This window comes from Pongo pygmaeus, chromosome 11 (assembly GCF_028885625.2).
Source record: "Pongo pygmaeus isolate AG05252 chromosome 11, NHGRI_mPonPyg2-v2.0_pri, whole genome shotgun sequence".
Classification (NCBI taxonomy): domain Eukaryota; kingdom Metazoa; phylum Chordata; class Mammalia; order Primates; family Hominidae; genus Pongo; species Pongo pygmaeus.
This window is the reverse complement of record NC_072384.2, coordinates 115,001,880-115,029,687: the sequence shown is the minus strand read 5'-3', so window position 1 is coordinate 115,029,687 and position 27,808 is coordinate 115,001,880. Positions and strand designations below refer to the sequence as shown.

The 27,808-nt window shown below is 38.9% G+C and overlaps 1 protein-coding gene across 1 annotated transcript in view; it reads right to left on the bottom strand.

Annotated features, from left to right (window-relative positions):
* Positions 1-11,495: 11,495 nt before the first annotated feature.
* Positions 11,496-27,808, bottom strand: part of VWC2L (von Willebrand factor C domain containing 2 like) — a 168,439-nt gene continuing 152,126 nt past the window's right edge. Inside the window, exon 4 of the mRNA XM_054478495.2 lies at positions 11,496-14,801. Within this exon, the coding sequence (XP_054334470.1) occupies positions 14,653-14,801 (149 nt within the window). The 3' untranslated portion in view covers positions 11,496-14,652. The remainder of the gene's footprint in view (positions 14,802-27,808) is intronic.

Sequence of the window (27,808 nt, the reverse complement as noted above, 5' to 3'; positions counted from 1 at the left end):
TATGGCTATACAGTATCTATAATCTGATCAGAGTCACAGCATGTCTTCATTTGGCTTGTTTCTATGTGTTATCGGTATTCTACAAGGTGTATAGTCTATTCTTATGCAATATTACCTGCTTTTGTTTCTGTCATCTATGTTCTTAAAACTCCTTCACTTGCATTTCTATCTTGAGCTTGGTCTTGAACTTGAAACTCAAATATCCAATGGACTATTGGGGAGAGATACTTAGATCTTGCTGTCACTCAATGTCTAAAGCTCAACTCATCACATTCACACAAACCCAAAACAATTCTTCCCTTGTATTTCACAGCTCACTCAAGTTATACCGCTTATTCCCTTTAATTCCTTTATTCAGTTGCCAAATTCTCATAATTTCATTGCTTAAATTTATCGTAAAGGGTCCACTTTATTTTGTCCCTGTGAAAACCTCTCTAGTGGCAGCTCTCACTATCTCTTGTTTTGAGCACAGCTACCATCTAGTCTTGCTTACATTTAGTGTCCCTTTCCTCAGGTATATTTTATGGTATAGCTAGAGTCAGAATCCTCTCTCCAAGGTGCACGTTGGGCTATGCTGCTCCTTCTTTCAAAACACTTAGTGGTTTCCTAACATTTAGAAGTGAGAGTGTAATTTCTTTTTTCTTTCTGAGACAGTGTCTTGGTCTGTCACCAGGCTGCAGTGCAGTGGCGTGATCTTGTCTCACTGCCATATCTGCCTCCCAGGTTCAAGCGATTCTCCTGTCTCAGCCTCCCGAGTAGCTGGGACTACAGGCAAGTGCCACCATGCCTGGATAATTTTTGTATTTTTAGTAGAGACAGGATTTCACCATGTTGGCCAGCATGGTCTTGATCTCTTGACGTCGTGATCCTCCCGCGTCAGCCTCCCAAAGTGCTGGGATTACAGGCATGAGCCACCGTGCCTGGCTCAAAAGTGTGATTTCTTAACAGTGCTCCCAGGGGCCTTGCTGGCTTGGTCTACACCTATCTCCCTAAGTTCATCTCTGTCTGTCAGTACCGTGGCTGTGCATGTGAATCCCGACACATGAGATGTTGGTTTATGCTGCATGTCTTTATTGGTGGCCTCTCAGCTGGATCTCTCTGCATCTGGTTAGAGCTTGTTCATCTTTTCAGACTCAGCTGTAAATCTTTTTTTCTCCAAAAAGCCCTCTCTGAAACCTAATTTGAACTAACACTCTTTTATGCTCCATCCCATCATATGCAAAACTCCATCTGTTGAAATTTTATTGATACTTTGTGTCTCTCCTTCATTGGATTATCAGGCTTTTGATAAAAAGACTATTTTGTATTCATCTTTGTACCCTTAACATCAAGCCCAGTGCCTCTCATGTGGCAAATGATTAGGAATGCTTGTTAAGTTGTCTTTGGACTAAAATAATACATTCAATAGTTTTGCATAAGATTTCCTTTCCTTTGGCTGAGAGTTTCGCGTAATTGGGTAGACTACGGGAAAAAACTTGAAAGAATTCTTAATTGGGATACACTGTGGATCACTTATAGGATGAAAGATTTTAAGAGCAAGCATTGTGTTAAAAAAAAAAAAAAGGCAGGGGACCTGAAGAAAAGACACCAAAGTGATAATGGCTACAAGTTTCTGGGAACTGGCTGCACTTCCAAGATCATAGTATTTTTGCTTTTGCACATAAAAGCATGTACTATAAATAAATTTGAAGTAGTAGGAATGTAAATACCTTTATTTGTAGACTGCTAATACTTAATGCCCATCTTATTAAGTAACTCATAGACTCTGAAGCCCATTCCAGTTTTGAAATACTCCCACTGCCAAAAAATCTCTGAATGAAATTTTATTTGACTTTATTAGGGCTGCCAGATTGGACCATCATTTGGTCATGTTGGTCATCTGCAGTTGCAAAAGTGGTCCCATCGGATGGCCATCTGCATCGTCGGAGAAGAAAGCCCAAACACTTGGCATTAATTTATCATTTTCATAAATTTCCTTATGTTCTAAGAATCTCAGAAGTAAAAACGAAGCCAACAAGTCTAATTTTCCTGAAGAAAAGGGTAGGTTCAGATAAAAACATGCAAACATAAAAACATGCAACATCTTCATTATCTCCTCTCTCTGCCAAATGATTCCCTCTAAGTGGATCTACTAGATGTGAGGAGAAATATGCACATTGCAAGTCTTTATAAAAATGTCAGTTTGACAGTCTACATCGATCCATTTGCCTGAGAGGGAGTAATGTGCCTCTTTCTGATCAAGTGTGTTTGCTCTACTGACCTTCTATTCATTTGGTGGTCAAAATGCTGAGCAGCTGGACTTCTAATTTAAGAAAACTATCATACATATATTCCTGGAAACGAGAAATTTTGTTTGGAAAAAGTGGATTTATTTGACACTAAAGATTCATTTATTTAGAGAAATTTACATATCCCTCCTAAAATAAGAACACCAAGAAGAAAACAAGTGAAAACGTTCAGGAGTAAAAATAATTTTGTGTCTTGAGGATGCCTGCAGTATTTATTTTAATTTTTTCCTTTATTCACTCATCAATAAATACTAGTTGAACATCTATGTGCCACCAGGCACACTAAGTGCCTCATCAACTTAAAGATGGATGGAAGGGACGGCTCTCTTTTTTCATAAAATGTTACTTATGGAGTGACGAGTTTTTTTTTAAAAAGAGAACTCCAGAAGGCTGTAGGAGAACACCATGAGAGACCTGACCCAGTCCAGGTGTGAGTCTGCTGCTTCCCTAAAATGGGAGCTGAGAAAAGAGATGGCCAGGAGGAGTGGGTGGTGGGGAAGGTCAAGGTGATCCAGGACGAGATTAGGGCACACAATTCCTGCTAGGAGGAGCTGTTCTCAGGAAGTGCTTTGGCACTCTCTCCAGTCTCCAATGACCCCACGCTGGACGCCATGATGCTTTTTCCCCTCTCTATTTCAGGTCTGATTTTTCTGAGCTTGCCTGTCAGGGAGTCTTGCTTTTTTTCTAGGCCACTGAAAGACTTTACTGAAGAGTGAAAGGAGAAAATGATAATTGATGAATTCAGCTAGAAGTGATGAAATAATACAAAGAAGGGCAAGCCCTCTTCAAAAATAGAAACCTGGCCCCACATCTGCTTAACTTTACCTCCTGCCTAGAAGCAGCTTCCAATGGAGGAGTCTAGGAAACTCCTAAATTAACGTGTTACTAAATTTCTAGAAGAAGAAAGTGTAAGTTTAGAGGTTTCTCCCTATTTCTTCATATTCTCTGATCTTTGGGTGAGATTTTAGTTTGTAAAATACTAATTATACCTCACCTAGGAAATAAAGGGGTGTAGCTCTGTCAATGACATCAAAATTTTTTTTTGTAAAGAAAAATATGGGCAAATCTCACAAACAAAATGTTGCATGGAAGATGCTAAGTTCAAAAGATACACACTGCATGATTCTATTTACGTAGTTTCATACGAGGCGTAAGTGAGTTACGCTACTGGAAGTTCAGCCATTCTTGGTGGGGTTATCCTTGGTGGCAGTGAGGATACTACCTGGGAAACAGTAGGTGGGAACTTCTGAGGTGACAGTGTTATACCCTATACACCCTATGTTATAGGTATACTTAGAGTATGTACACTTTTCTGTATAGTCTAAGTAAAAAGTTAAAGATGTTCATATATTCCCATGTTCATTACAACCCCATTCAGAATAGCTAAAAGTTAGAAGCAACCTAAATGTCCATTGACAGATGAGTAGATAAAGGAAAGGTGGTGTATACATATAATAGAATATTATTTGGCCATTAAGAAAGAAAGAAATTCTGCAACATGAGAGAGCATGAATGAAAGTTGAGGACATTATGCTGGGTGAAATTAGCCAGTCACACAAAGACAAATACTGTAATATTCAAATACTGTAAGGTATCTGGAATAGTCAAATTCATAGAGTCAAAGAGCAGAATGGTTTCCAGGGTTGGGTGATGTGGGGAGGGAGCAATGAGGAGTTGCTAATTAACAGACATAAAGTTTCAGTTAAGCAAGATGAATAAGTTCTTGGATTTGTTGTGCATCATTATATCTATAATCAACAATACTGTATTATACACATAATTGTTTGAGGGTAGATCTCATATGAAGTGTTCTTGCCATAATAAAATGAAAAGATGTTCACTTAGAATAAATCCTTTACATAAAGAAGGAAAGCATTTGGCCTTGCACACATGATTCTGGTGATATCTATGGAGCCATTAAGAAGTGGACCTTTACGATGATCCAGTTTACACATAAATCAGGTCTTAAATTACTTTGGGCCAGATTATTCAGTTCAACCTCAGTTCTGATGATGCTAAGTATGCAGTTGTTAAAATTAACCAATTTTAAAAATCTATTTCATTGTGAACCTGAGAAGAGGGTTAGAAAAAATATTTCTAGTTGTATTTCAATGTAAACATAATGCATTTCCAATATACTCTTTTATTTCTCCAGAAGATAACTAAAGAAAATAGTATAGTGCTGTATACCCAGCCTACATGCTGTGGATTTTTATGTACTGAAATATAGATTATACAGTAAACAAAGAGTATTTTTCTGAGTTGACATCATTTCAATGGGCATATGGGTTTGATGACTAGCCTTCCATTTTCTTCAAGTGAAAATCAATGGGATGGAATATGTGATTACAGATATATGTTCTGGTTTTACTTCTGCAAGTGCAAAGAAAGGAAATGTATCATTGCATGCTACATTGGTGGTGTGAAATATCACAATTCTGTGCACCTCTCCAATTTTTTTAAGTTACTTTATGCTTTTTCAGATGCTTCATTTCATAGCTTTGCTGCTGTGAGCCTGACCTCCCTGCTTATTGGAGGATAGTTGGTTCCAAGAAGGTTTTTAAAAAATAAAGACCCAGTTGTGATGTTCTACCGAAGCTATTACAGGCTGCTGACTCTGGAGTCTTAGTAGCCAGTGGCCTGGCTGCTGCTATAAGTCACTGTACTGGAGGAACGGGAGTGAGAAATAGGACACTGACTCTGCTCTTACTTATGGGTGGTACCTTTTATACTATGTATATCCAAAGTGTGCCTTGCACAGTGCTCAATAACTCGTGAGCCAGAAGGTGCAGGTGGATATCTAAGGCAAACTCAGGCAATTAAAGTTAACATTCCTGAGAGCAGGATACTTTTCAGGCTGAGAAACAGGCAACTGATGGTTGAGAATCTCCTGGAACTTTGCTAGGTTTTCTGGGGAAACTGAAAGCAGCCCAGCCAACAGGATACAAATGTGCCTTACATAAACAATAAAGTGGCTTGGATAATATTATCCTCCAAGTGCATGTTAAGTGTGCAGATCTGGATACCCAAGGAAGTTATTCCCTTTATATTATAGAAGTAGTACCCTAGAAGGCCACATCAGAGAGTAAACAGCAGGCAAATGGAACCTAAGCCCTCTTATGCAGAAATAACTGTCTAATTGCAAAAAATCCCAAACAAAAGCAAAAATCCCAACTATATGCTTATGTTAATATTTGCACATTTAATAAGAAATATTTTCTTTTTATACATCTATTTCATTGCCTCTGCAATGATTTTAGGTTTCATGGAAGTTTGATTTTCATTCCCCTCTGCAACTCCTTCACTCATGTTCATCCTCCCTCTGAAATCGATGAACCACATGAGCCACAAATGATTAGGGATGGGAAATTAAATGTAAGAACAAGCAGAACTAATAAAGTGCCTCAAGCAAGGCAAAGATGGGGTAAAATTACTGTAGGCTAAACAAGCCTGCAATTTTTAGGTACAAAAGAGAAGAGTATACTAGGCGGACGGAAACATAGTGAATATTTGATCTTAATGACACAGCCATCAGTTCACCAGAATGTTCATAACTTTTTCATTTCTATAGATACATAGACCTATACTATTTACACATAGATACAAATGTACACACACCTTAGACATTTTTATACTTGTAGTTTACAAATTATGTCATATTTTTTATAGCCCATAACCTCAATTTATCCACAAGATATTTTGTAGTATCCTTTTATCTGTAAAATTGTAACACAGAAAACTTCTTGACAGCTGGTTTCGAGACTGGTTGTGTGAGTTTCCAGAGCACATGGTCATCCTCATATTGTTATTTCCATAAATTTGGAAAGGGATTCTTGCTCAAAAACACATCTCTTGCTTGCTTACTGATGCTCTACCAGGGGCCCAGCCTTCAGTTCTGCAGTTGAGCCTGGTACCAAGTAGGCTTTCAATAGATTAGGCCAACAGAGCAACTACTATTGACAGATGGCATTACTCAAATTCCTGCAGAGATACAAGGACAATTCCTGACAAAATGCAGTGTAGTGGGAACCTGAAGTGGGTAAAGGGGAGGGGGTTCCACTAATCAGTAAACTGACTACAGAAAAGAAGGGCTGTCATCAAGATGCATGATTTCTTCACAATATAGAGGTGACCCATCTTTGCTTTTTTTGGAATTTTCTCAAAGCCCCCACTTTTATGAGGCATATATTTACTGATTTGAATGGATTTTATCATTAGCAAAATAGAGGAATTACATGATCTGAGCTGTATCAGCAGAAACTCCATCTTATAAACTGCCAAAGGGCATTGACCACTTTCTTCATTCTTACCCTGATCTATTTCTCCTTTAAAACTCAGATAAAAAATCCCATTTCCCAGAAAGCTGCCTCACAGGCTCCCAGTGTACCTGTTCATATCTAACACACAGCATTTGCCTCCCTCTCTGTTATTGTGGGCTTGCCTTGTTGTCTCATCCGACTGTAAGCTTCTTAAGCACAGGGGAAAAAATGCATCATTCACTTCAACCACAGTCTAGTTTCCTAGGTAGAAAGTTGTTTATTGAATAAATCTTTTTATTAATATGACAGATAAGAGAAAAATATTTGATTGTAGGAATTGGGTTAGCTACAATACAACATGGAGAAGTCTCCTTAAGTGTCTATTAACATACTTTAAAACCTTGAATCTATTTTTTTTCTGAATTAAGTGCTTTATAGTATTTTTCTTAGAGTTCCTGGTTTATAACCTGTGCATGATGAGCTTGCAGCAGATCTATCTCATAACAGAACCTGGATGAACTTTTGTGCAATAATTGAAAACACTGAATATGGTGACTTCTGAAACAAACACTAAGTCACCAGAGAAGTATGCGGTTGAGGGGAACTGGAAGCTAAATAACCTGCCTGTGTGGATACCTTTCCCTTGAGATGGTGGCTACTGGAAGCCAGAGACAGACGTTTCAACAAGATTAAAGAGATGCTATTAATTGCTATTGATCATGGGTCAACAAATTAAATTGCATCTGCAACTGCATCTCTGAAAGGTCTAAATGAGAAATGCAGTTAATGGGTCTGGCTGACCCAATGTTGTGATTAATTAAAAAGGGAATGCAACCAAAAAAAAAAACAAAGGCAAAGAAATATATAATGGGAGAAGGGTGGACAACCTTAAAAATCTCAAGTTGAAAGCATTTCCCAGGACCTAAGTTGTCATTTAACTCTATATATTCTGGGGAAAAAAATGAAAAACAGAGAAGGCCACAGTGAACAGCTAAATAAGTATGTTTTTGAATTTCTGGAATTCTGGTGAGCAACAATATGAAAAAGAAACCAACATTTTGTATTCTGAAGGGGCAAGTGAGGGAAGAGGTGCTGGAAACTTATAAGTAGTTTGTGTCACAATATGCGATAAATTGTTTCACTATCATGTGAGATTAATATTTGCCACATACCAATGAAAGAATTCGGTTATTCTTGCCATTCCAAATTTGACCTCCATTTCAAAAATACCTTGAAAAAAATATGACCAGTGGTAAACTTTGGCTATTCAAATCGCTTTTATTCAAACCAAGATACAAATAGTGTTGGCAAATAGTAACAGGGTGGGCTGCCCCAAAGACTACTTTATCTGAAGTTGACTCTGAATATCTGATATATTGCCAGTATCTTCAGCATAATGTCCTAAAATATCATGAGCCACCCCTAGGTAAAGCGTAAGTTGCATATTTTTGGTGGTGGTTTTATTAGCGTCAGTGTCTTAATCACCTGGGCTAGAAAATGTGACTGTTTTAATTCTTGAGCTCGCGTTTGATCCTCCATAAGGTCCTCTTGTTCCAGAGCTGGTCTGTTTGAGTCTTTCCACTCCCAGAACAGACCCTCATTCTCCTTCCTGGACTTTTGTGATTACCTCCCTCAGTGTCTCCACCTCTCTCTCCCTGGGCCCCAAAGCATCCTTCACTATATCAGATTTGTTTTAAAAATACAAATACGGCCATGTCACCCTGTTATTTGATGTCGATTAATCAATAGTATCAACAAAAACCAAGTTAGATTTTCTTGGCATAATCTTCCAGGTCTTAACAATTGAGTTTCCTTCCCAGACACAATCTCCCACTGTATGCCCCCATCTCTAGCCTTACACTATAAGCACGCCTGACTGTTTCTCACACTCCAAATACTCTGTACTCTATTCATTTTTTGTCGCTTTATAATATCATTCTCTTAAATATCTGCCCAACTTGTATCTAACTGACAAGATCCAAATCCAATATCACCTTATCCATGAGATCTCCTTTCTGATACTATAAATCTTAATAGTGATAGCTTCTTGTGCTAGGCCCTATTCTAAACTATTTTATGGGTAGTATTCTGTTTAATACTTAACAACCCTCTGATATAAAAGCTGGTTCTCCCTCTTTCTAATCATGGAAGCCTGAGAAAACCAAAAAACCTCTCTGAACTTCAGTGTTGCAGTCTTCAAAATGGGATTACCAGTCCATAATTTCATGGTGGTTATGAGGATGGTTGACTAATGAATGCAAATTACTGTCTTGTGTGAAGTAACCAGTACAGTGTCTGACACTCAGAAGGGGCTCAATAAATGGTCTCTCAACTTTATATCCAAATTCTTCTCCAATCCCGTCCAACTCACAAAATTATTTAGGAGGTTTTAAAACTAAAACTTTATTCTAGAAATGTAGTTTTTTGAAAATATCCCTACTCAAAACCAGGTTGTAATGTGAGTACTGGGATTATTGAAATTGGAGTTTGGGCTTCAAAGAGTTAGGAGTTCAAGATTTTAAAAAATTAAGAAAGAAAGCCATCATATTAGCACAACTGAAAATATTTGGAATGTAAAGCAAATTTTGAGTTTCTAAAATTAAGTGAAAGAAATTCATTCAACTCAATCTATTTAACTCTCATGAAAGATACGATGGCACTAGCTGTGTTTTGTTTCATCAAAATAACAATATGCCTTCTAGGTGTACAAGGTTGATTAGGGAGAATCAAGTGTTCGTACTAGGCAGTACAGTTTGAGGCTCACTGATAATGGTGTCACCCCAGTTTAAGGTATAAATCCCTTATGAATTTGATAAGGTACAGGTGAGATTGCTGGCTCAGAGATAGCATTTTGTCTTTCAAACTCATAAAAATATCTTTATTTAAAAGAGTAATATTCCCAACATAAAACCTAAAATAACAACAAACCCAGGACTCTGTCTCAGTTCATAGCTTTCTCCTCTATACTTTGAGGTGTCCTCTCCATGAGACTTGAATCTGAATTGAACTGTAAACAGTCCTGTGAAATGGACATACAGAGTAGAGAATTTCTGTCTATTTTGACATACAAGAAAGTCTAATCTTGTTTTAAGAAAATGGTAGTGGGGTTGGGGTGTGTATGCTTGTGTGTGGGAATGCCATGCTGATGTTTTCTCAGTGGTTGCCCTTTTTTTCTTCCTCCAACAATGCAGAAGATGACGGCAATTCATAAAATATTGTTCAGTTTTGCTCTGCATTAAACAATGTGTTTGTCTCAAGGAGAAGAAAAATAACAGTTTACTTTTACTATCTAAGGAGAGCTTACATACACATCAAAGGCACTGTCTTCTGCGTTCTGGTCATCAGCACAATTCTTGCTCCAGGGCTCTTTGACCATTGGAGGTCAGTTGGTAGAAAGCCTCTTGCCCTGCTGTTTCCCTGCTCAGTCTAGAAAGAAGTTTAACATGGAGCTTTAAGAAACACAAATGCTCGAAGAACAATAAACTAAGGACTCTGTCAGAATTCGTAGCTGAACTTAGGAGGCAAAACAACCACATCCAATGTTATGGACTGTTTGAATCATGCAAACATCTCTTCTCTCTCATATTTTAGAAAATCTAAGAAGTTTTAATATGGATTAAATATTAAATGATACTAAGGATTTATTTTGTTAGGTTTAATAAAATAATGTATAACAGTATGGTCTTGTAAGAAAATGTCACTTTTCTTAGATGATTACTGCAAATTGTAAGGGTAAAATCATACGATGCTTGATATTTGCTTAAAATAACTTAAGAGGGATTGGGCACAGTGGCTCACACTTGTAATCCCAGCACATTGGGAGGCCACAGCAAGCAGATTTCTTGAGCCCAGGAGTTTGAGACCAGCCTGGGCAACATGGCAAAACCCTGTCTCTACAAAAAAATTAGCCAGGCCTGATATGTCTGTAGTCCTAGCTACTTGAGAGGCTGAGGTGGGAGGATCATCTGAGCCAGGGAGGTCAAGGCTGCAGTGAGCTGTAATCGCACTGCTGCACTCCAGCCTGTGTGACTGAGTGAGACCCTTTCTCAAAAAAAAAAAAAAAAAAAAGACTTAAGGGGGATAAAGAATAAACGAAGTATTATACGGAGGGCATTATGGTAAGTGAAACAAGCCATACCAGAATGAAAACTACTGCATGATCTCACTGTTATATGCAAGCTTATTAGATTCTTGATTTGTAATTTAGGAATAACATTACCTCTTTAAAGGGGTTGCATGAGAATTAAGTGTGATGATATAAGTAAATTTCAAGTCATAGTCTCTGGCATTTAAGTGTTAAATGAACTGTAGGTAGTAGCATTGGTTATTTAATAAACATTTGTTGGATTGTTTTAAAAATTCACAAAATCTTGATCACTGTTGAATCTGGGCAATGGGTAAATGGAGGTTCTTTATACTATTTTCTTTATATATGTTTGAAAACTTTTATAATAAAGAATTCCTGCTTTGCTACTTACTAGCCTGTGACTTTGGGCAAAGCATTTAGCCTCTTTATATTCTGGTTTCCTCAAGAACAAAGCAGAAATGACAAGAGTTCCTCTCTCATAGGTGTGCTGTATGGATTGAATACAATCTGTGGGCGCAGAGCTTAGCACGGGGCCTGGCTCACAGCCAGCACTCAATAATTATAGATTATCATTAGCATAGTATATGGATCTGGGGTCAGGAAAAGACTTTTCCTATCACTTACCCTCTCAATGCTGGCTTATTTGAGCCTCCTCTCGGATCCCCAAGTCAGCAATGCCTTGCGTTATGAAAAATGAAAATGTGTGCAGGCAAATGCAAAAGCTAATACTTCATTCTAATTGAATACAGCTCTAATGACACATGTCCTTTCACATGATAGAAGTAACCAAGAATTAGTCATTAAATAATGAGGGTAGGGAGAAAGGAGAAATGTGGGAAGGAAAATATACCACAAACAATGTTTGCTGGTTAACACACTTTATATTTAACAAAATAATTTTTTAATAATATATTCTTTTACACATCAAATATTGTTGCTAGAATCCCCTTTTTACAGTTTAGTGTTTAGGTTTTTTTTTTTTTCTCACTAGTTTTCAGGCACGCCATTTTTCAAAGATTTTAGAAACTGAATCGTTTTTAATAGGCATCAGCTGACAAACAAGATGTTGATCCCTTATTTTAACATAGCTGTCGTTAAAGCCGAGAACCAAAGGCGGAGGAGAAATAGGAGTACAGAGATGACAGTGTGGCTGCAAACAAAGACTTCACAAGAAACAAACAGCAGATGAGACCAGAGCTCTGTTGTTCAGAGTCTGGAAAGAATTTCTCAATGACCTGGGTAGAAGGAAGTTGTAAAATGTTTATCAGTTTATGAGAAATTGTCACAGTATAGGTTCATCTCTCCCTAAAGGGGGAAAAATGTCAGTGCTACAAAATCTTAAAGGAAACAGCTTGTAGTGAAACTTTGAGAAAAAGAAAATCCAACAACAACAAAACCAACAATAAAAATCCCTCTCTCTAGCTGGTTATCAGAGGCCACAGAACAGCCTGCTTTCTGCAAACTCTGAAGAGAGATCCTTAATGGATGTCCCATTCAATTCTACTAAATTCTTGCTGTGACTCTCACTGTGCCAATACTTTGATGCAAAATTTCTGCACTTCAGCTTCCCAGTTGCACTCTCTTTCTGTTTTCTAAAAAAGGACATAGTAACTCCTTAATAATAGATAAGGTACTATGCTGCATGGCTCTATTAATGATATTTTCTGAGTTTCAAACCTTATTCCTGTCATTTATTATTATTATTTCTTTCCAAGAGTGTGGATTTTTGAAGTTGGCAACAGGCAACCTCAGGGCAAAGAAGGCTCTATAATACATCTCTGTCTAGACACAAGCTGAAGTGTGGAATGCCTTTACTTTTGAGTGCAGACATAAATCATGCAGCATTGCTCATGAATGATTCATGACTGTCTATATGATGTATCCATGCTGGCAACTGAAAGGCACCAACCTTGCTGCAAATTGGTGTTCTAAGGGAAGACAGCTTGATGCTCTCCCTCGGGATGGTGCCGGCATGGCTATTTGTATTATAACACAAGCACAGTGTGCATAAGAATGTCAGGTCTGACTTGTCAGCACGTTAATTTTGGAAATGACAACTCTTTCTTGATGACAGAAGATGCTTCCAGGGAGGAGAAGCTGACAATTTTAAATGAAAAACCAGTTGACAAGACTCAAAAAATATGTTTCCTGAGGGTGGGCCTATAGCATTAGAAGCCTCACTCTCTATGGAGAAGACTGACCCCTTGGAAATGCTGACTGTCTATGTCCCATAGGGATCAGAAGCTCACAAAAGCCACAGGTGCTGCTAGAGCTTGCCTAGTGTGTCCCCTGCCAGAAACCACTCTATACCGATTATTCTAGACCACTGGTTCTCAACCAGGTGAAATTAGGCCCCTCACTCCCACTCCTTAGGGACATTAGGCAATGTCTGGAGACATTTTGTTGTCACCAGCCGCTGGGATGTTGCTACTGGCACCTAGTGGATAGAGGCCAGAGATGCTGCTAAATATCCTAAAAGCACACAGGACAGCCCCCACCAACAGATAATGATCTGGCCCCAAATGTCAGTCCTACTAAGATTGAGACACCTTGCTCTAGAATATGGCACTCCACAGGAGCTATGGCAAAGCCCAGGTTAGGGGAGCAGAAAAAGAAAGAACACTGATAATAAAGACAACCTTAAAGTCTCTGCAAGGACCCTATCAGATCTGCGCCAGGGTTTTTAGGGCAGGAGCACGGAATAAGCGACTAACTATGCCATGTGGTTTCAGAATTGTTAATTTTGCACTTGAATCGAGGTGGCATCAGATACCCTGTGTATTTTGTTTTTTCTGTTACTATACTAGCAGCATTACCAGGGCAACCTGGAGACTCTTCAAAGGTTCACTTTAATTTTTCAGTATCTAATATATACATTTTTAAAAATGTTCAACAAATGGAATTGTATTGTGCAAGACTCACTCTACCCTAATTTTTAATTTAAATCAGCACTTGAGGTGGAAAGAGTGTCCTGAATCTGTGTTTCAGACATAGGGCTGAGTGGTTGTTAACTACAACATGGCAAACACAGTCCCGAACCGCAAAAACTGCCAGTGTGTACTACTGACTTTTAGCCAAATCTGAACTCAAAAGCCAGAGACGTTCAGAAGGATTTGGATTCACAGTGGGGTTTCTCACCCTGGTTCTGGTATTTATATTGCCCGATGACAGTGAGTTTAGAGTGTGTTTAGTTACAAACCAAACTCAAATTTCACATCATGAAAAAGTCTGATGATTAATGCTACAATTTTAAAGATCTGTCTCCGGATTCTTTAGTTGAGCTCATGGTGTTCTTTACATAATAGATTTTGATTGGCAGTTTTGAGGTTTTCCATATGAAATGTGTGGTTTGTAAGGATTAAATTGTGATCCCCCATGTAATGGACAAAGTACTTCCCAACCCTGTCCAGCAATAGGCCCGTCTATGTGCCCACCCCTCTTTCCTTAGTCTATGGGGCATGATTCACCCTAGGGGAGCAATTGACTGGATGCTCTTGTGTTTCCCAGCTCGGGAAAGATCTTTCCCCTGACATTCCTTTACCAAACTTTTTTTTGACACAACTCAAAACTTTACTGTGCAGTCCAATCTAGCCCCTTAGACTCTAAAAGTGAAAAAACAAATACTACAGGAGAACAATGCCATGTACAATGTACAGAAGAGTAAAAATGAAGTAAACCAGGGGACAGTGAGCTGGTAGGTCAGAGGCATCACCAGGGAAGGAGCCTGTGCAAGGCTATTTCTTTTTGTTCCAGAAATCCAGTCGTCAAGTCACCATCAAGCATTGGTAAATACAAAAGCGATTTAGATAGCTATATACTATATGTATTTTATATAGCAAGAGAGAAAGAGAGAAATTTCCTCTTAGTAAAATATTCACTTTTGTCAACCCTAGAAAGTTTTGCTGGTGACCCTGTTGTAGCTGGCAGGAGTTTGTTTGTTTCGTTTTGTGTTAAACATGTGCAGTGTTGAAACCATAGCATCCTTTCCTAAGAACTCGTCATTGGTTGGAAGTTTGTCCTACACAGTCTGCTTGCCTTGGCATTCACGTTTTGAACACTGAGCAGGCTTCCACCAGTCCCCGTTGTGACAGTGGCAGATGTTACATTCGTCCACTTTCACTTCAATGCCAGCTGGAATTATCGTAGTTCCTGCAAAGCAGTTTGGACCTGAAACACACAGACACATTGATTAGTTGATTAAATCTGAGAGGCTCCCTTTCTCCCCACCATCCGAACCCAAGCCCCAAAGCCGTAAATGAGTAAGTCAGACTACTCTACTGACTTATCATCAAGGAATTTTCTAGCCATCTCCTTGAAATTCAAACTTGCAACTCTGCTACCTTTTGCACACAGCTCATATTTCCTATGTATATCGTGAACTTAAATGAAAAGAGACAATCTTCAAAAAAAAAAAAATCGTATTGTTTGCTTCCTGAGTACACGCAGTTTTCTAAATTTAGGTTCTGTGGGTTAAACTCTATTTGTTTTGTCCTCTGAGATGTAAAGGCTGCCAATGTATGCTCTGAAACACGAGGGAGGGCTGACATGGTCTGCCTCAGATGGTGGCACCCGTGGCCTGTCCTTCTCTTTTCCTGTGGTGGGTGTGAGACAATAAACTCGCTCATTCCCCGGTTTCAGTGCCTCCCCAGCCCAGTTCCTGGAATCCCCAGCTTGTTTCTTGATAACAATGAATAATTCATGACCAGATGATTTATTCATGTCCTGAACAAGCTTTGTTAGAGGTTCATTTGATTTTTATAAATGGACTTCCTTTAATCTACTGGCTAGCTCTCTTTTTTTTTTTTTTTTTTTAAAGAACGACCCAAAATGGTGGGCTTTTGAAAGTCAGCAGGAATTTTATTTTACTTTTTGACATTCAAAAGCCTTATTGAAAATATCCCCTGCTCATTATAGATGAATGTTTAAAAAATTCACCAATTTCAGGTTTTTAAAAATTTCTTGTCTGTCTTTCCCTCTTTTTTCTTGCTTTCCCCTTATTTTCTTGCATTTTTTGACCTTCCCAACATAGGAATATCAGTGTTCAGTGTTAGTTATTATTATAGTTCCCAAATTCAAATGGCAAAAAAAATTGCTTCCCAAAGTGCAGTGAATTATAGTAGGGTGGTACAAATTGTTCTTTGAAGCAATTTGGTATTAAGTCTCTGAGGTACACATTTGGGTAAAGAGAGAGAACGTTGAGTTGTATCTACCAGTGATTTATTAACCCGGCATTATTGGCCACTCACCATAACCACTACAAAGTAACATGGCAATGCATATCAGTATCAGTGCCCTACTTTCACTTTCTTACCCCCTTGATAAGCAAGAGTGTCTTTACCATCAAATAAATGAAATCTGGGGCTATGTGTAGTTCCACTTCATATTTGGAGTCTTGCTTTTTATAAAATTATAATTAATTACAACATATACTTATCAACACAAAGCTATTCAATATGTTATGGTTTTAATTGCCCATTGTTTCAGAGCTCCCAGACCTCAATAGTGCATACACTTACCAGTGGTGGAGTTCCAATGCCTTTCTTCACTCTGTAACACAAACACTTGGCATGTGCTCAAGCATGAAGAGCCATGCAGAGCAGGAGGGAAATAAGGGTCAGCTCTGACAAACAGCTAGCAAGCTGTCAGCCTTCACCCAGAAGGGTGCTTCTTGTTCATTTTGTTGTTGTTGTTGTTGTTTTTGAGATGGAGTCTCACTCCATCACCTAGGCTGGAGTGCAGTGGTACAATCTTGGCTCAGTGCAACTTCTGCCTCCAGGACTCAAGTGATTCTCCTGCCTCAGCCTCCCAGGTAGCTGGGACACCATCATACCTGGCTAATTTTTTGTATTTTTAGTAGAGATGAGGTTTCACCATGTTGGGCAGACTGGTCTCGAATTCCTGACCTCAGGTGGTCCACCTGCCTTGGCTTACCAAAGTGCTGGGATTACAGGTGTGAGCCACCGCACCTGGCCTTGTTCTGATTTTATGATTCTAAGCCACTGGCCATCCTTATTGCTGATTATTTAAGGGCTACAATATTAATTCCATAGGTCTTTGGATTTACGTCATTGTTTGATAGATTGGACTGCCTTTGGGTCTACAGCTCCCTGGGAAAATTCAACACCAAACCATGAATTTGTTCTGGATCCAGAACTGAGGGAGTCTTCAGAGAACTTGGCAAAGAGGTTTTTCCAGAATGTAGCTTGTTCTCCTGGGGCTGTTGTTGACAGACCTCTCTCAGCCCAGCCAGTTCTAGGCCAAACAGGGTCTTGCCAGGGCCAACCTAGCTTTAGAAATCATACTAGAGTGAACTACCACCTGTTTGCCTGGAGTCAAACCAGAGGAGGCAGTGGTTCCTCTTGCCACCTGTCCCCTTGTAACCAAGTCTTTTTACCCCAATTGTATACTTTTAACTTTTCCAGATGGGAAAATAAAATTCTAAATAGTGGTTTTAAAAGAAGTCCCTGAACCAGGCAAGATATTATCCAGTAAGAGTTTTCCCAGCTTCTTGAGAAGATTTGGATATTCGACAGTCAGAAGAATCTTAACCGTGTGAGTGTGCATATGTGTGTGTGTGTGTGTGAGTGTGTGTATATGTAGAGACATGCTACTGGCTCACCGGAGGCTGGATGATATCAGTGGCACAATAAGAGAAACAGGCAGGGAGGAATCTTTGTGAAAAGAGAATTCTTACAAATTTCTGTGCATATCCTGAAGGGATATTTTACTAGAGCTCTGGTTTTCATATCCACCCCTTTCTGCATATGCTGGTATCATACTATGGTCAGTGTGTATTTGACTAACCTCTATGCACCATTTCTTAAGAGTCATTTAGAATTTGCTGCACTCTCAGATCAAGAAATATTAATGACTGTATTTGATTGACAGAATGCAAAGAAAGATCCTTTGCACGTGCCAGGCCTAACCAAAGGCACTTCTGTAAATTATATGGTAAGCTCTTACCTCTACCTGATGGCCAGAGGTATTTTACAGAATCAAAAATTCCTGTTTGATCTCATTAGCTTTAGTAGTACAGTGATTTTTTATTAGTACCCTTCTGAGAACCTTAAGTGTAACTACAGAAGTCTCAAGTTTGCTGTTAATAGTCTTATCTGCTTAAAAGTAATTTAGATAATTGTCAAGCAGAATGGTTGGCACTATTTAAAAATGATTCTGGTTTTAGCCCTTCTTCCTTAATAGTGGTGACAGTAAATGCAAATTTGCTTTGAGCATATGAGAGCCCACCATGAGTTCTTTACATAGGAAGTCTATCCTTCTATCTACTGCCTACCTTGTATTTGGGGACTGATTTCTTTTTGTCTTGGTCAATGTAAGGGAATATGTTTCTTAGGAGAGTGAATTCAATGGCAAAGCAACATATTTTAATGCAGAGGATTTGGAGAGACTCCAGAGGGGAGCAATGAAAATGATTAAACTGAAGGCTGGCAAATAGGACCTCTGAGAAAAGGTTAAGGGGATTGGAATTATTTAATCTAGAAAGAGAAGATGGAGGAATAACTCAATAACCCTCAAAGAATGAAGGCTTATTATGTAAAAAATGGTGACCAACTGTTCTCTCCTCCTTCTGGGGCCTAGAATAAGAGGAAATGGAGACATATTGGTTCTCAATGAATTGAATACACTTACACATCGTGTGAATTCTTCAGAGGACTGAGAACTGGATGTAGTAGTTGTCAACAATGTGGTGAGGTCTTCTCTTTTAGTGATCTTTAAGAATATAGGAGGTAGGCTGGTTGTGGTGGCTTACACCTATAATCCCAGCACTTTAGGAGGCTGAGGCAGGAGGATCACTTGAGCCCAGGAGTTTGAGACCAGCCCGGGCAACATAGTGAGACCTTGTCTCTACCAAAAACAGAAAGCCAGGAGTGGTGGTGTGCACCTGTTGTCCCAGATACTGGGGAGGCTGACTGGGGAGAATTGCTTGAGCCCAGGAGGTTGAGGCTGCAGTGAGCTGAGGCTGTGTCAGTGCACTACAGCCTGGGCAACACAGGGAGCCCCTGAATCGAGAGAGAGAGAGAGAGAGAGAATGAATATGGATGAAAGAAAGAATATGAATGAAAGAATGTGAATGAAAGAATGAAAGAGAATGAGAGAGAATATCGGTATTATCTGTCAGGTATGGTTTAAGTTGTCAGATCCTTGAAGACAGGAACTGAAGATTTGTTATTTCTTATGGTCCAGGTCTACTACTGTGTCTGACAAATATTAGGAAAGTATAAATTTGTTTAACTGAATGAAATAATATAAACTAGTTATATATTGGAAGTGAACTTATTTTCTGAACTTAGGAATCAGGCTTTATATATCAAGCCTAGTGTTAGTATTAAATATATAGGAGTATTTGATAATGAATGAAAACACATGGTGATAATTTCTTGAACATTTACTTCAAGCCAGGAATTTGTCTCCTTTAATTATTGCAACAAACCACATAAAAAGTGCATGTTCTTATCTTCAGGACACTGAACCTCACAGATAAAAAGTAACTTGCCAGAAATCACACATCCAGGAAATGGCATCAATGGGATATGAATTCAAATCACTCTGAAATAGAGGATGCTTCTAATTTCCCGGGAAAAGAGACAGGTAGCTAGGAGTGCATTACTGTATTCCTTTGCCCAGATCGTGAGCTTCTGATCAAAATTTAGAAGTCTAGTTGGTTTTTGTGTTTGCACACTGAGGCAAGAAATTTGATGTGGCTAGAAACAAGTGAGACTGTTTTTCTAGAGGTCTTTATAAGATTTACTGGCTTTATATTGTGTATTTATATCGTCTTCAGAAAACATAATTTATTTTAAAACTAAAGGAAATTTCTCATGGAGAAGATGCTTGGGCAGTTAGACTTCCCTTTCGGCAGCAGTGAAGTTCTCACTGCTACTGGACGTAGACCAACCAAAAAGCAGAATTAAAGTGGCCCGTAACTCAGGAGACCTGGGAGGTTCTATGACTTATCAGCTCAAGTGCTCTGTAACCTCCACACAAATGGTGGCCTATGTGGTCTAGTCTCAGGATTCACATTTTTGAAAATGTGATAAAATTGGAAATGGAATCTTTTACTGGGAGTTAGAGCTAGGAGCAAAGAGGAAAAGGTAGGAAAGTTCACACATGAAAACATTTTTTTTTTAAATGAAACACGTAAGTAATTTTCCCTGCCGGGCATGGTGGCTCATGCCTGTAATCCCAGCACTTTGGGAGGTCAAGGTGGGTGGATTGCTTGAGCTGGAGTTTGAGACCAGCCTGGGCAACATGGCAAAACTGCATCTCTATGAAAAATACAAAAAATTAGCTGGGCGTGGTGGTGCACCCCTGTAGTCCCAGCTACTTGGGAGGCTGAGGCAGAAGGATCTCTTGAGCCCAGGACGTTGAGGCTACAATGAGTTAAGATAACGCCGTGGCATTCCAGCTTGGGTGACAAAGTGAGACCCTATCTCAAATAATAATAATTTTCCATATTCTGTTCTCTGAGCACGTATTTTGCACATCTATAAAATGAAAACTGGTTGGTAAACATTTTTCCACAGTAGGAATCATTCAAAAAAAATCTTACAAGGAAGAACAATATGAGAAATATATAACAGCAGAGTTGCTCTGGTGAGGTGGCTGTGGAGGACCCAGGGCTCTATGCTTTCAGTCCCTTTTATTCCATCTTCTCACCTCAACCTCCTCAAGATAGACCGTAAAGTACCTTCCAGTGTATCTAGTAATCAGAGAAAAAGCATTTGAAGTGATCTTTTCCAGTTTCAATCATCCAAGATTCTACAAAACCAGCAGAAAATTGAAGGGTCTCTGTCATATTTGTGGTATTAAGAGCTGAGCAGTTTTCTTTTCCTGGTAAGCCCTGAAATTTCCCCATAAAAGGGTGCATAAAAATTCGATGGAAAAGGAAGTTGATAGCCACCCTGGTTACACCTCTTCCAGTCTGTGTTTACTTACGATGTTAAGCATTAAACATCACCTGATTGCATTAAGGGGAGTAAATATATAACCTGAAATAAGTGCTCTAAAGGAGAGGATCACAGAGCTGTGAAAGGTTGTAGCAGAGAACCTGACCTAGACTACGGAAAGGCTGGGTGTGTGTCGGGGTGCAGAGTAGGAGCCATTGAGTGGCTGTAGAAGGCTAATGGGGTTGAAGTGATGAGTGAAGCATAGCATGATGATGTCAGTGAAGTGGCCAGGAAAACAAGTTGGGACAGTTATGTACTGGACCTGGTGCCTCATACTGGCTTGCAAGAGCAAATAGTTAACTCTTCAGGAATCTCATAATGTCATTGACACTATTTTGATAGCTTGAAACTGGCCATGGTGGGTGTCTTTATGTCACCCAAATCAGAAAATGCTAAAATTAGGGTTTCTCCCTCTAGCCAGTTGTTAAATACTTTTGGACATATCCACTAGATTGGGGGCCTTGTTGGCCATGATAAAACATTGGGAAGTCACTGAAAGATTTTATGTAGGGGTGTGTGTGTGTGTCTGTGTGTGTGTGTTACCATGAAATGGAGACATTGATTTCATTAACTGCACCATGGTTGCTGTATGATCGGTCCACAGAGCACTCATGGATGAAATAGACAGGAGCTGCCTTGATGGATGCAGGGCTCTTAAGACTGTAGATAAAGACTAGAGCCCTCACAGGCCCTGGAACTGTGTGATGTAACGAAAACACATTCCTTTTTCTCCTTTGCTTTGAGGCATTGGAAGTATCTGCTGAAATGCTGGAGTAATATCAAATTAGTGTCAGCAATTAGCACATTGGCTTGAATTAGTTTATGAGATTATCCTTTATAAAGAGTAAAGTCCTAAGGGAAAATCCCCTAGAAAAATGTGCAGTTTGATCTGGGGGAGGGAGAAGAAAAGGGCTGGAGGGTGGAGGTAATTTCTAGGAGGACAACACAGTTGGGGTCCCTTAGAAGACCAGGGTCACATACAACAGGATTAAGATACCAGGCTGTTGGGAGAAGAGGAGGATCCTATCTATTAAACAATAAAACCAACCCTGGATAATTTAAGCAGAAAATACACTTATTAAAGGAAGTTGTAGCCACAGAATATTCAGAATAGCCAAGACAACTAAGCCTGGAGGCAACATAATCACCTGTTGTGAAAGGGACCACATGGGAGGTAATCAAATCATGGGAATGGGTCTTTCCTGTACTGTTCTTGTGATAGTGAATAAGTCTCATGGGATCTCATGGTTTTATAAAAGGGAGTTCCCCTACACAAGCTCTCTTGCCTGCTGCATTGTAAAATGTGACTTTGCTCCTCTTTCACCTTCTGCCATGATTGTGAGTCTTCCCCAGCCATGTGGAACTGTGAATCCATTAAACCTCTTTCCTTTATACATTACTTAGTCTCAGGTATGTCTTTATTAGCAGTGTGAGAACAGACTAATACATAATAATATAAATATTCATTCCAAACAAGACTTCTGGAAGCAGTAGTGATGCGGCAATGAATGAGAGTTTTTGCCTTCAGGGAGTTGACATTTAAATGGGGTAAATCAGGCAAAATGCACAAAAACAAATTAACAGGACCATTTCAAGTCATGGAGGAGATAAAAATGACACATAGTCAAGGTCCTAGATCCAGAGTGGGAAACTAATGTTTATAGAACATATTCACTATATTGCTAAAAAGTGGTTATCGTGATCTCATTTCACAGGTGAGGGAAGTAAAGCTCAGAGAAATTAAGGGACTTGTTAAAGGGCAGAGAACTAAACAATAAGAGAGCTTAAATTTCAGCCCTCACATTCCGTTTCCCAGGTTGAGTACTTGAGAGAATTTCTTTATGTGCTAATATTTACTTCATAATCATATATTTTCCTATTCCTGACTCCCCAGTTTTCTCTTGTTTTAAGCTCATACAAAATCCAGACCTAGTTGATAACATGCAATTTGGTTAACACTTTGACGATTCTTTTCAAGAGCTTTTTATACATGGCCTTATTTTCTCCTCATGAGTATTATTTTTTCTGTTTTACAGGTGAGACAATAAAACATAGAAATGTCAAGTGGCTTTCTCAAAGTCACACAGTTAATTAGTGCGTGGGGTGGGATACAGCACCATTTTTTTCTGTGCTCCATCCCAGAAGTCCATCTTTCTGTGAGTTAGAACTACTTTTCGTTTTCTCCAAGTTTTGATAGCATCTGGAATGATGCTGCTGTAGCAGAGGTAAAAGGCTATGATGTTTTAATTCTGTGTGTGTGTGTGTGTGTGTGTGGATAAAGGGGTGAATGGATGATAGGGGAAAGTCCAGCTACAAAATCCCCATGTGGGGCAGAGAAACAGCCTCTCGAATAGCTCTATTTAACTTCTTCTCAAAACTGCAAAGCTAGATTTGCTCCTGTGAAGCACATATGGCCAGGAAGGCAATGTGGTTCTAGTGATTATCTTGGAAGGCAGCCAGGTTGTTACAGAGATCTGATCTTTCAGTACTAGATACCCTGCTCTGTTGTTTGTTGACCCAGATCCTTTTTAAAGCTGAGACTCCTACATCCCAGAGACTAAGAAAGCCAGGCTGGTCAGGACCACTTTATTGATCTTTTATGATTTTAAATCCTCCTTGGAAACAACTTCATATTGCCTAATGCTCCTCTTTTGAGTATAGCAATTTTTGGCCTTGATTTGAAAATTTATTATTGACACTTAGTGTCTTTTAGAAATTGTTCGTAAATGATCTTTCTGCTGCATAAATGAGGCAGGTTCCTATTGTGTAAAGCCATAAAAATCCTATATTTATTTGGCAGAGCATCTAAATCATTGTTTCAGCAAATAGTAGGCTTGTAGGCCTTAGTCTGGGGGGTTGAATTGAGTTGGATTATGCTCTTTTTCTTCAATGATTTTAATTCTCTGCTTGGTGCAGTCTGATAGATGCTATTGTGCTATGAAAAATCAAATAGGATTTCTGATCAGATGTAGCCATTTTCATCTATTAAAATATTAGAAAAAATGTTTCTAAAAACCAGTCATTAGAGCTGATTGCAGTTAAAATTGTACTAACTGCCTTAAACCTTCTAGTATCATGCTCTGATGCCCTTTTGGTGCCTGGGAAGAGAGTGGTGATGAGATTGCAATTGCTAGAGGGAGCTTCCAGACCAAAGAATAGAGGGCCTCTACCTGTTTTTACTCACTCATCCCTATGTTACTTCCAAACCCTTTTTATTAGACCTAAAAACAAAAAGCTTCCTTAGATTAAGGTGGCAAGATTCAGGAAATATTGTTTTCTCTAAGGCTGCCTTAAAGGTGCCTGTTAATCATTTTATTTGAAAATTCAATATTGCTGAACTCCCACACGAATTTCAGTCTGAGAGCTCTAGAGAGTTTTCTGGCCCTTAAGTATGTAAGATTTATAGCCTGGTGTTCCAATTAAGTAAAATGCAAGGGCTGGAGCGAAGAGAGGAAGGATGCGGTCAAGCTACACAATAGAAGTAAAGGTTGGCTGTTCTTTTTCTAATTTCAGGAAAATGTGCAGGCTCTGAGAACCTGGCATAGTTCGGGTCCTACGTTTGCCAGCTGTAGCTGTCTAGTCTCACCTTCAGGAGGATGTTTGTGGTCAGAAAATGGTTTGATTTGCTGTGTTATAAAATATTTAATCTGCTTAGTTTTTGCTTTGAGTGATGGAATAATCTCTCAGCCAAACTTCCCAAGCTGAAACAAGATTAACCCCACCTTGTTAGCTCTTTTAATGATTTTCAAATCGCTGTCCTATTTCTTCTCAGCAATCCTAAAAGTAGGTTGTGTCATTACTTTAACACCCATTTTACAGCTGAGAACACTGTGGTTCAAAGACATAGGAGTAAAGGGGTAAAATTAGGACCCTGGAGCCAGACTGTCTATGTTTCAGTTCTGCTCCTACCGTTTACTGGCTGCATGAACCCGATGTCAGCAGTCAAAAAGTGGGAAGAATAATAAAGTGATAAGAGAACCTACTTTACAGTTTCCTTCCTTTTTGAAGGAACAAATGAATTCACATATGTAAAGCACTTAGAACAGTTCCTGTCACATAGTAGGGTGCAAAAAAATGTTAAGTTGTTGCTATTTATGATTCTACTTATTGTTATTACCTGAGTTACAGTCTGTATTACTTTATGGAATCCAGGTTCTTTGATTTCTAATGTTTATTAAAAAAATTTCAAGACATCAATGAAGAAATTAATCTTGTTCGTGTCACGAATAGTTTTTGCAAAGTGAGAGGGCATATAGCAGTGAAATCTTTTCTGTGTGGATTTTCTGTCTGCAAGAAGCAGGACGAATGAAAACATCTGAATAGACAGCACATCATTAGGTAGGGTCAGGGGAGGTACATTAGTCTGTTTCAGTTGTTGACTGAGGAGTGAGTCATTAGGAAAATGAAAACGGTTTGCTGTGATTGCTAATGGTAAGTGCTTTCATTGGTTGAAAATAAAGGGCCCAGATATGATGGGAGAAAGTCTAGGTTAAGGGATAACAAAGAGGTTGCAAGCTAAATAAAAGAGTAGGCAAAGATATTTATCTAAATATCTATCTTTCAATCTATTTATGTAGAGTGGTTTTTGAAGTTTTTTTTTCTCAGTGCTTAAAAAACTGAGAAAAAATGTGAATGCCTGCCAGTCACAGAGATACTGAACTATGGTACCCTTCTCCATGGACTCTTCTGCAGTCATTAGAAAGAATGAAGTACAACTTCCAGCTGACTTGCAGGGATTTCCATGAGTTATTGTTGAATAAAAAAGTGATTATGCAGATAAGTGGGTATAATAGGATCCTATTTTAGTAAAACAAATGTAGACAAACTTTGGTGCATATTTGTATAGGATTATATGAGGATGGAAGGAAAATAAAGAAGCTAAAGAAGCACGAATACCATGTTGGTAACACTGTCTTGCTAGGAAAAGGGGCTATTGATGAGGGAGGAGATGTGTAGGATAAAGGGGCAGCAGAAAAAACAAATTAAAAACTGCACCAAAATAGGGCATCATGACATATATTTGGTTCAGAGCATAAAAATAAAGAAATTCTGATATTGGCATGCATTTTTAAATCAATGCATACATTTAATGTTGTAGTGCTTCCTTTCTTTCCTTACAATCTATTATTAAAATGATAATGTATTTGGCAACCAGGCACATCTTAGAAGAGGAAATGTGCTGAAAGTCACAGGAAGGCCAAACAGAGCCTTCAATACTCCCCGTTTCTTTGACAATAAAGTTCTAGTGCTGTACTGCCTATTCAGTAGCCACTACCATGTGTGGCTGTGGAGAATTTGAAATGTGGCCTGTCTAACCTGAGATGTGCTGGAAATATAAAAAAAAAATCAATTTTTGTACCAGTACCATGCTGTTTTGGTTACTGTTGCCTTGTAGTATAGTTTGAAGTCCAGCAGTGTGATGCCTCCAGCTTTGTTCTTTTTGTTAGGCTTGTCTTCCCTATACGAGCTCTTTTATGATTCCATATGAATTTTAAAATAGTTTCTTCTAATTCTGTGAAGCATGTTAATGGTTGTTTAATGGGTATAGCATTGAATCTATAGATTACTTTGGGTTGTGTGGACAATTTCACAATATTGATTCTTCCTATCCATGGGCATGGAATGTTTTTTCACTTGTTTGTGTCCTCTCTGATTTCTCTGAGGAGTATTTTGTAGTTCTCCTTGAAGAGATCCTTCATTTCCCTTGTTAGCTGTATTTCTAGGTATTTTATTCTCTTTGTGGCAATTGTGAATGGGAGTTCATTGATGATTTGGCTCTCTGCTTGTCTGTTGGTGTGTATAGGAATGCTTGTGATTTCTACACGTTGATTTTAGTTGTTCATCAGCTTAAGCTTTTGGGCTGAGACAGTGGGGTTTTCTTAGATATAGGATCATGTCATCAGTGAACAAAGACAATTTGACTTCCTCTCTTGCTATTTGAATACACTTTATTTCTTTCTCTTGCCAGAGTTCCCTGGCCAGAACTTCTAATACTATCTTAAATAGGAGTGGTGGGAGAGGTCATCCTTGTCTTGTACTAGTTTTCAAGGGGAGTGCTTCCAGCTTTTGCCCATTTAGTATAATATTGGCTGCGGGTTTGTCATAAATGGCTTTTATTATTTTGAGGTATGTTCCTTCAATACCTAGTTTATTGAGATTTTTAACATGAAGGGATGTTAATGGAACAGATTAGAGAACTCAGAAATAAGACTTCACATTTACAACCACCTGATCTTTTTTCTTTTTTCTTTTTTTTGAGATGGAGTCTCACTCTGTTGCCCAGGCTGGAGTGCAGTGGCAGGATCTCGGCTCATTGCAAGCTCCGCCTCCTGGGTTCATGCCATTCTCCTGCCTCAGCCTCCTGAGTAGCTGGGACTACAGGTGCCTGCCACCACACCTGGCTAATTTTTTGTATTTTTAGTAGAGATCGGGTTTCACCGTGTTAGCCAGGATGGTCTTGATCTCCTGACCTCATGATCCACCCGCCTCAGCCAAAGTGCTGGAATTACAGGCGTGCACCACTGCACCCGGCCTACAACCACCTGATCTTTTACAAACCTTACAAAAACAAGTAATGGGGAAAGGATTCCATATTTAATAAATGGTGCTGAAAGAATTGGCTAGCCATATGCAGAAAATTGAAACTGGACCCCTTCCTTACACCTATAGAAAAATTAACTCAAGGTGGATTAAAGACTTAAATGTAAAACCTAAAACCATAAAAATCCTAGAAGAAAATATAGGCAATACCGTTCAGGATGCAGGCAGGGGAAAGATTTCATGACAAAATTGTCAAAAGCAGTTGCAACAAAAGCCAAAATTGACAAATGGGATCTAATTAAATTAAAGAGCTTCTGTACAGCGAAACTATCATCAGAGCAAACAGGCAACCTACAGAGTGGAAGAAAATTTTTGCAGTCTACTCATTGGACAAAGGTCTAATATCCAGAATCCACAAGGAACTTAAATTCACCAGAAAAAATGCCATTAAAAAGTGGGCAAAGGATGTGAACAGACACTTCTCAAAAGAAGATATGCAGAGAAAAGCTCAACATCACTGATAGTTAAAGAAATGCAAGTCAAAACCACAATGAGATGCCAACCATCTCATGCCAGTCAGAATGGCAATTATTAAAAAGTCAATTATTAAAAAGATGCTGGTGAGATAGGAAAACTTTTACTTCTGTTGGTGGAAATGTAAATTAGTTT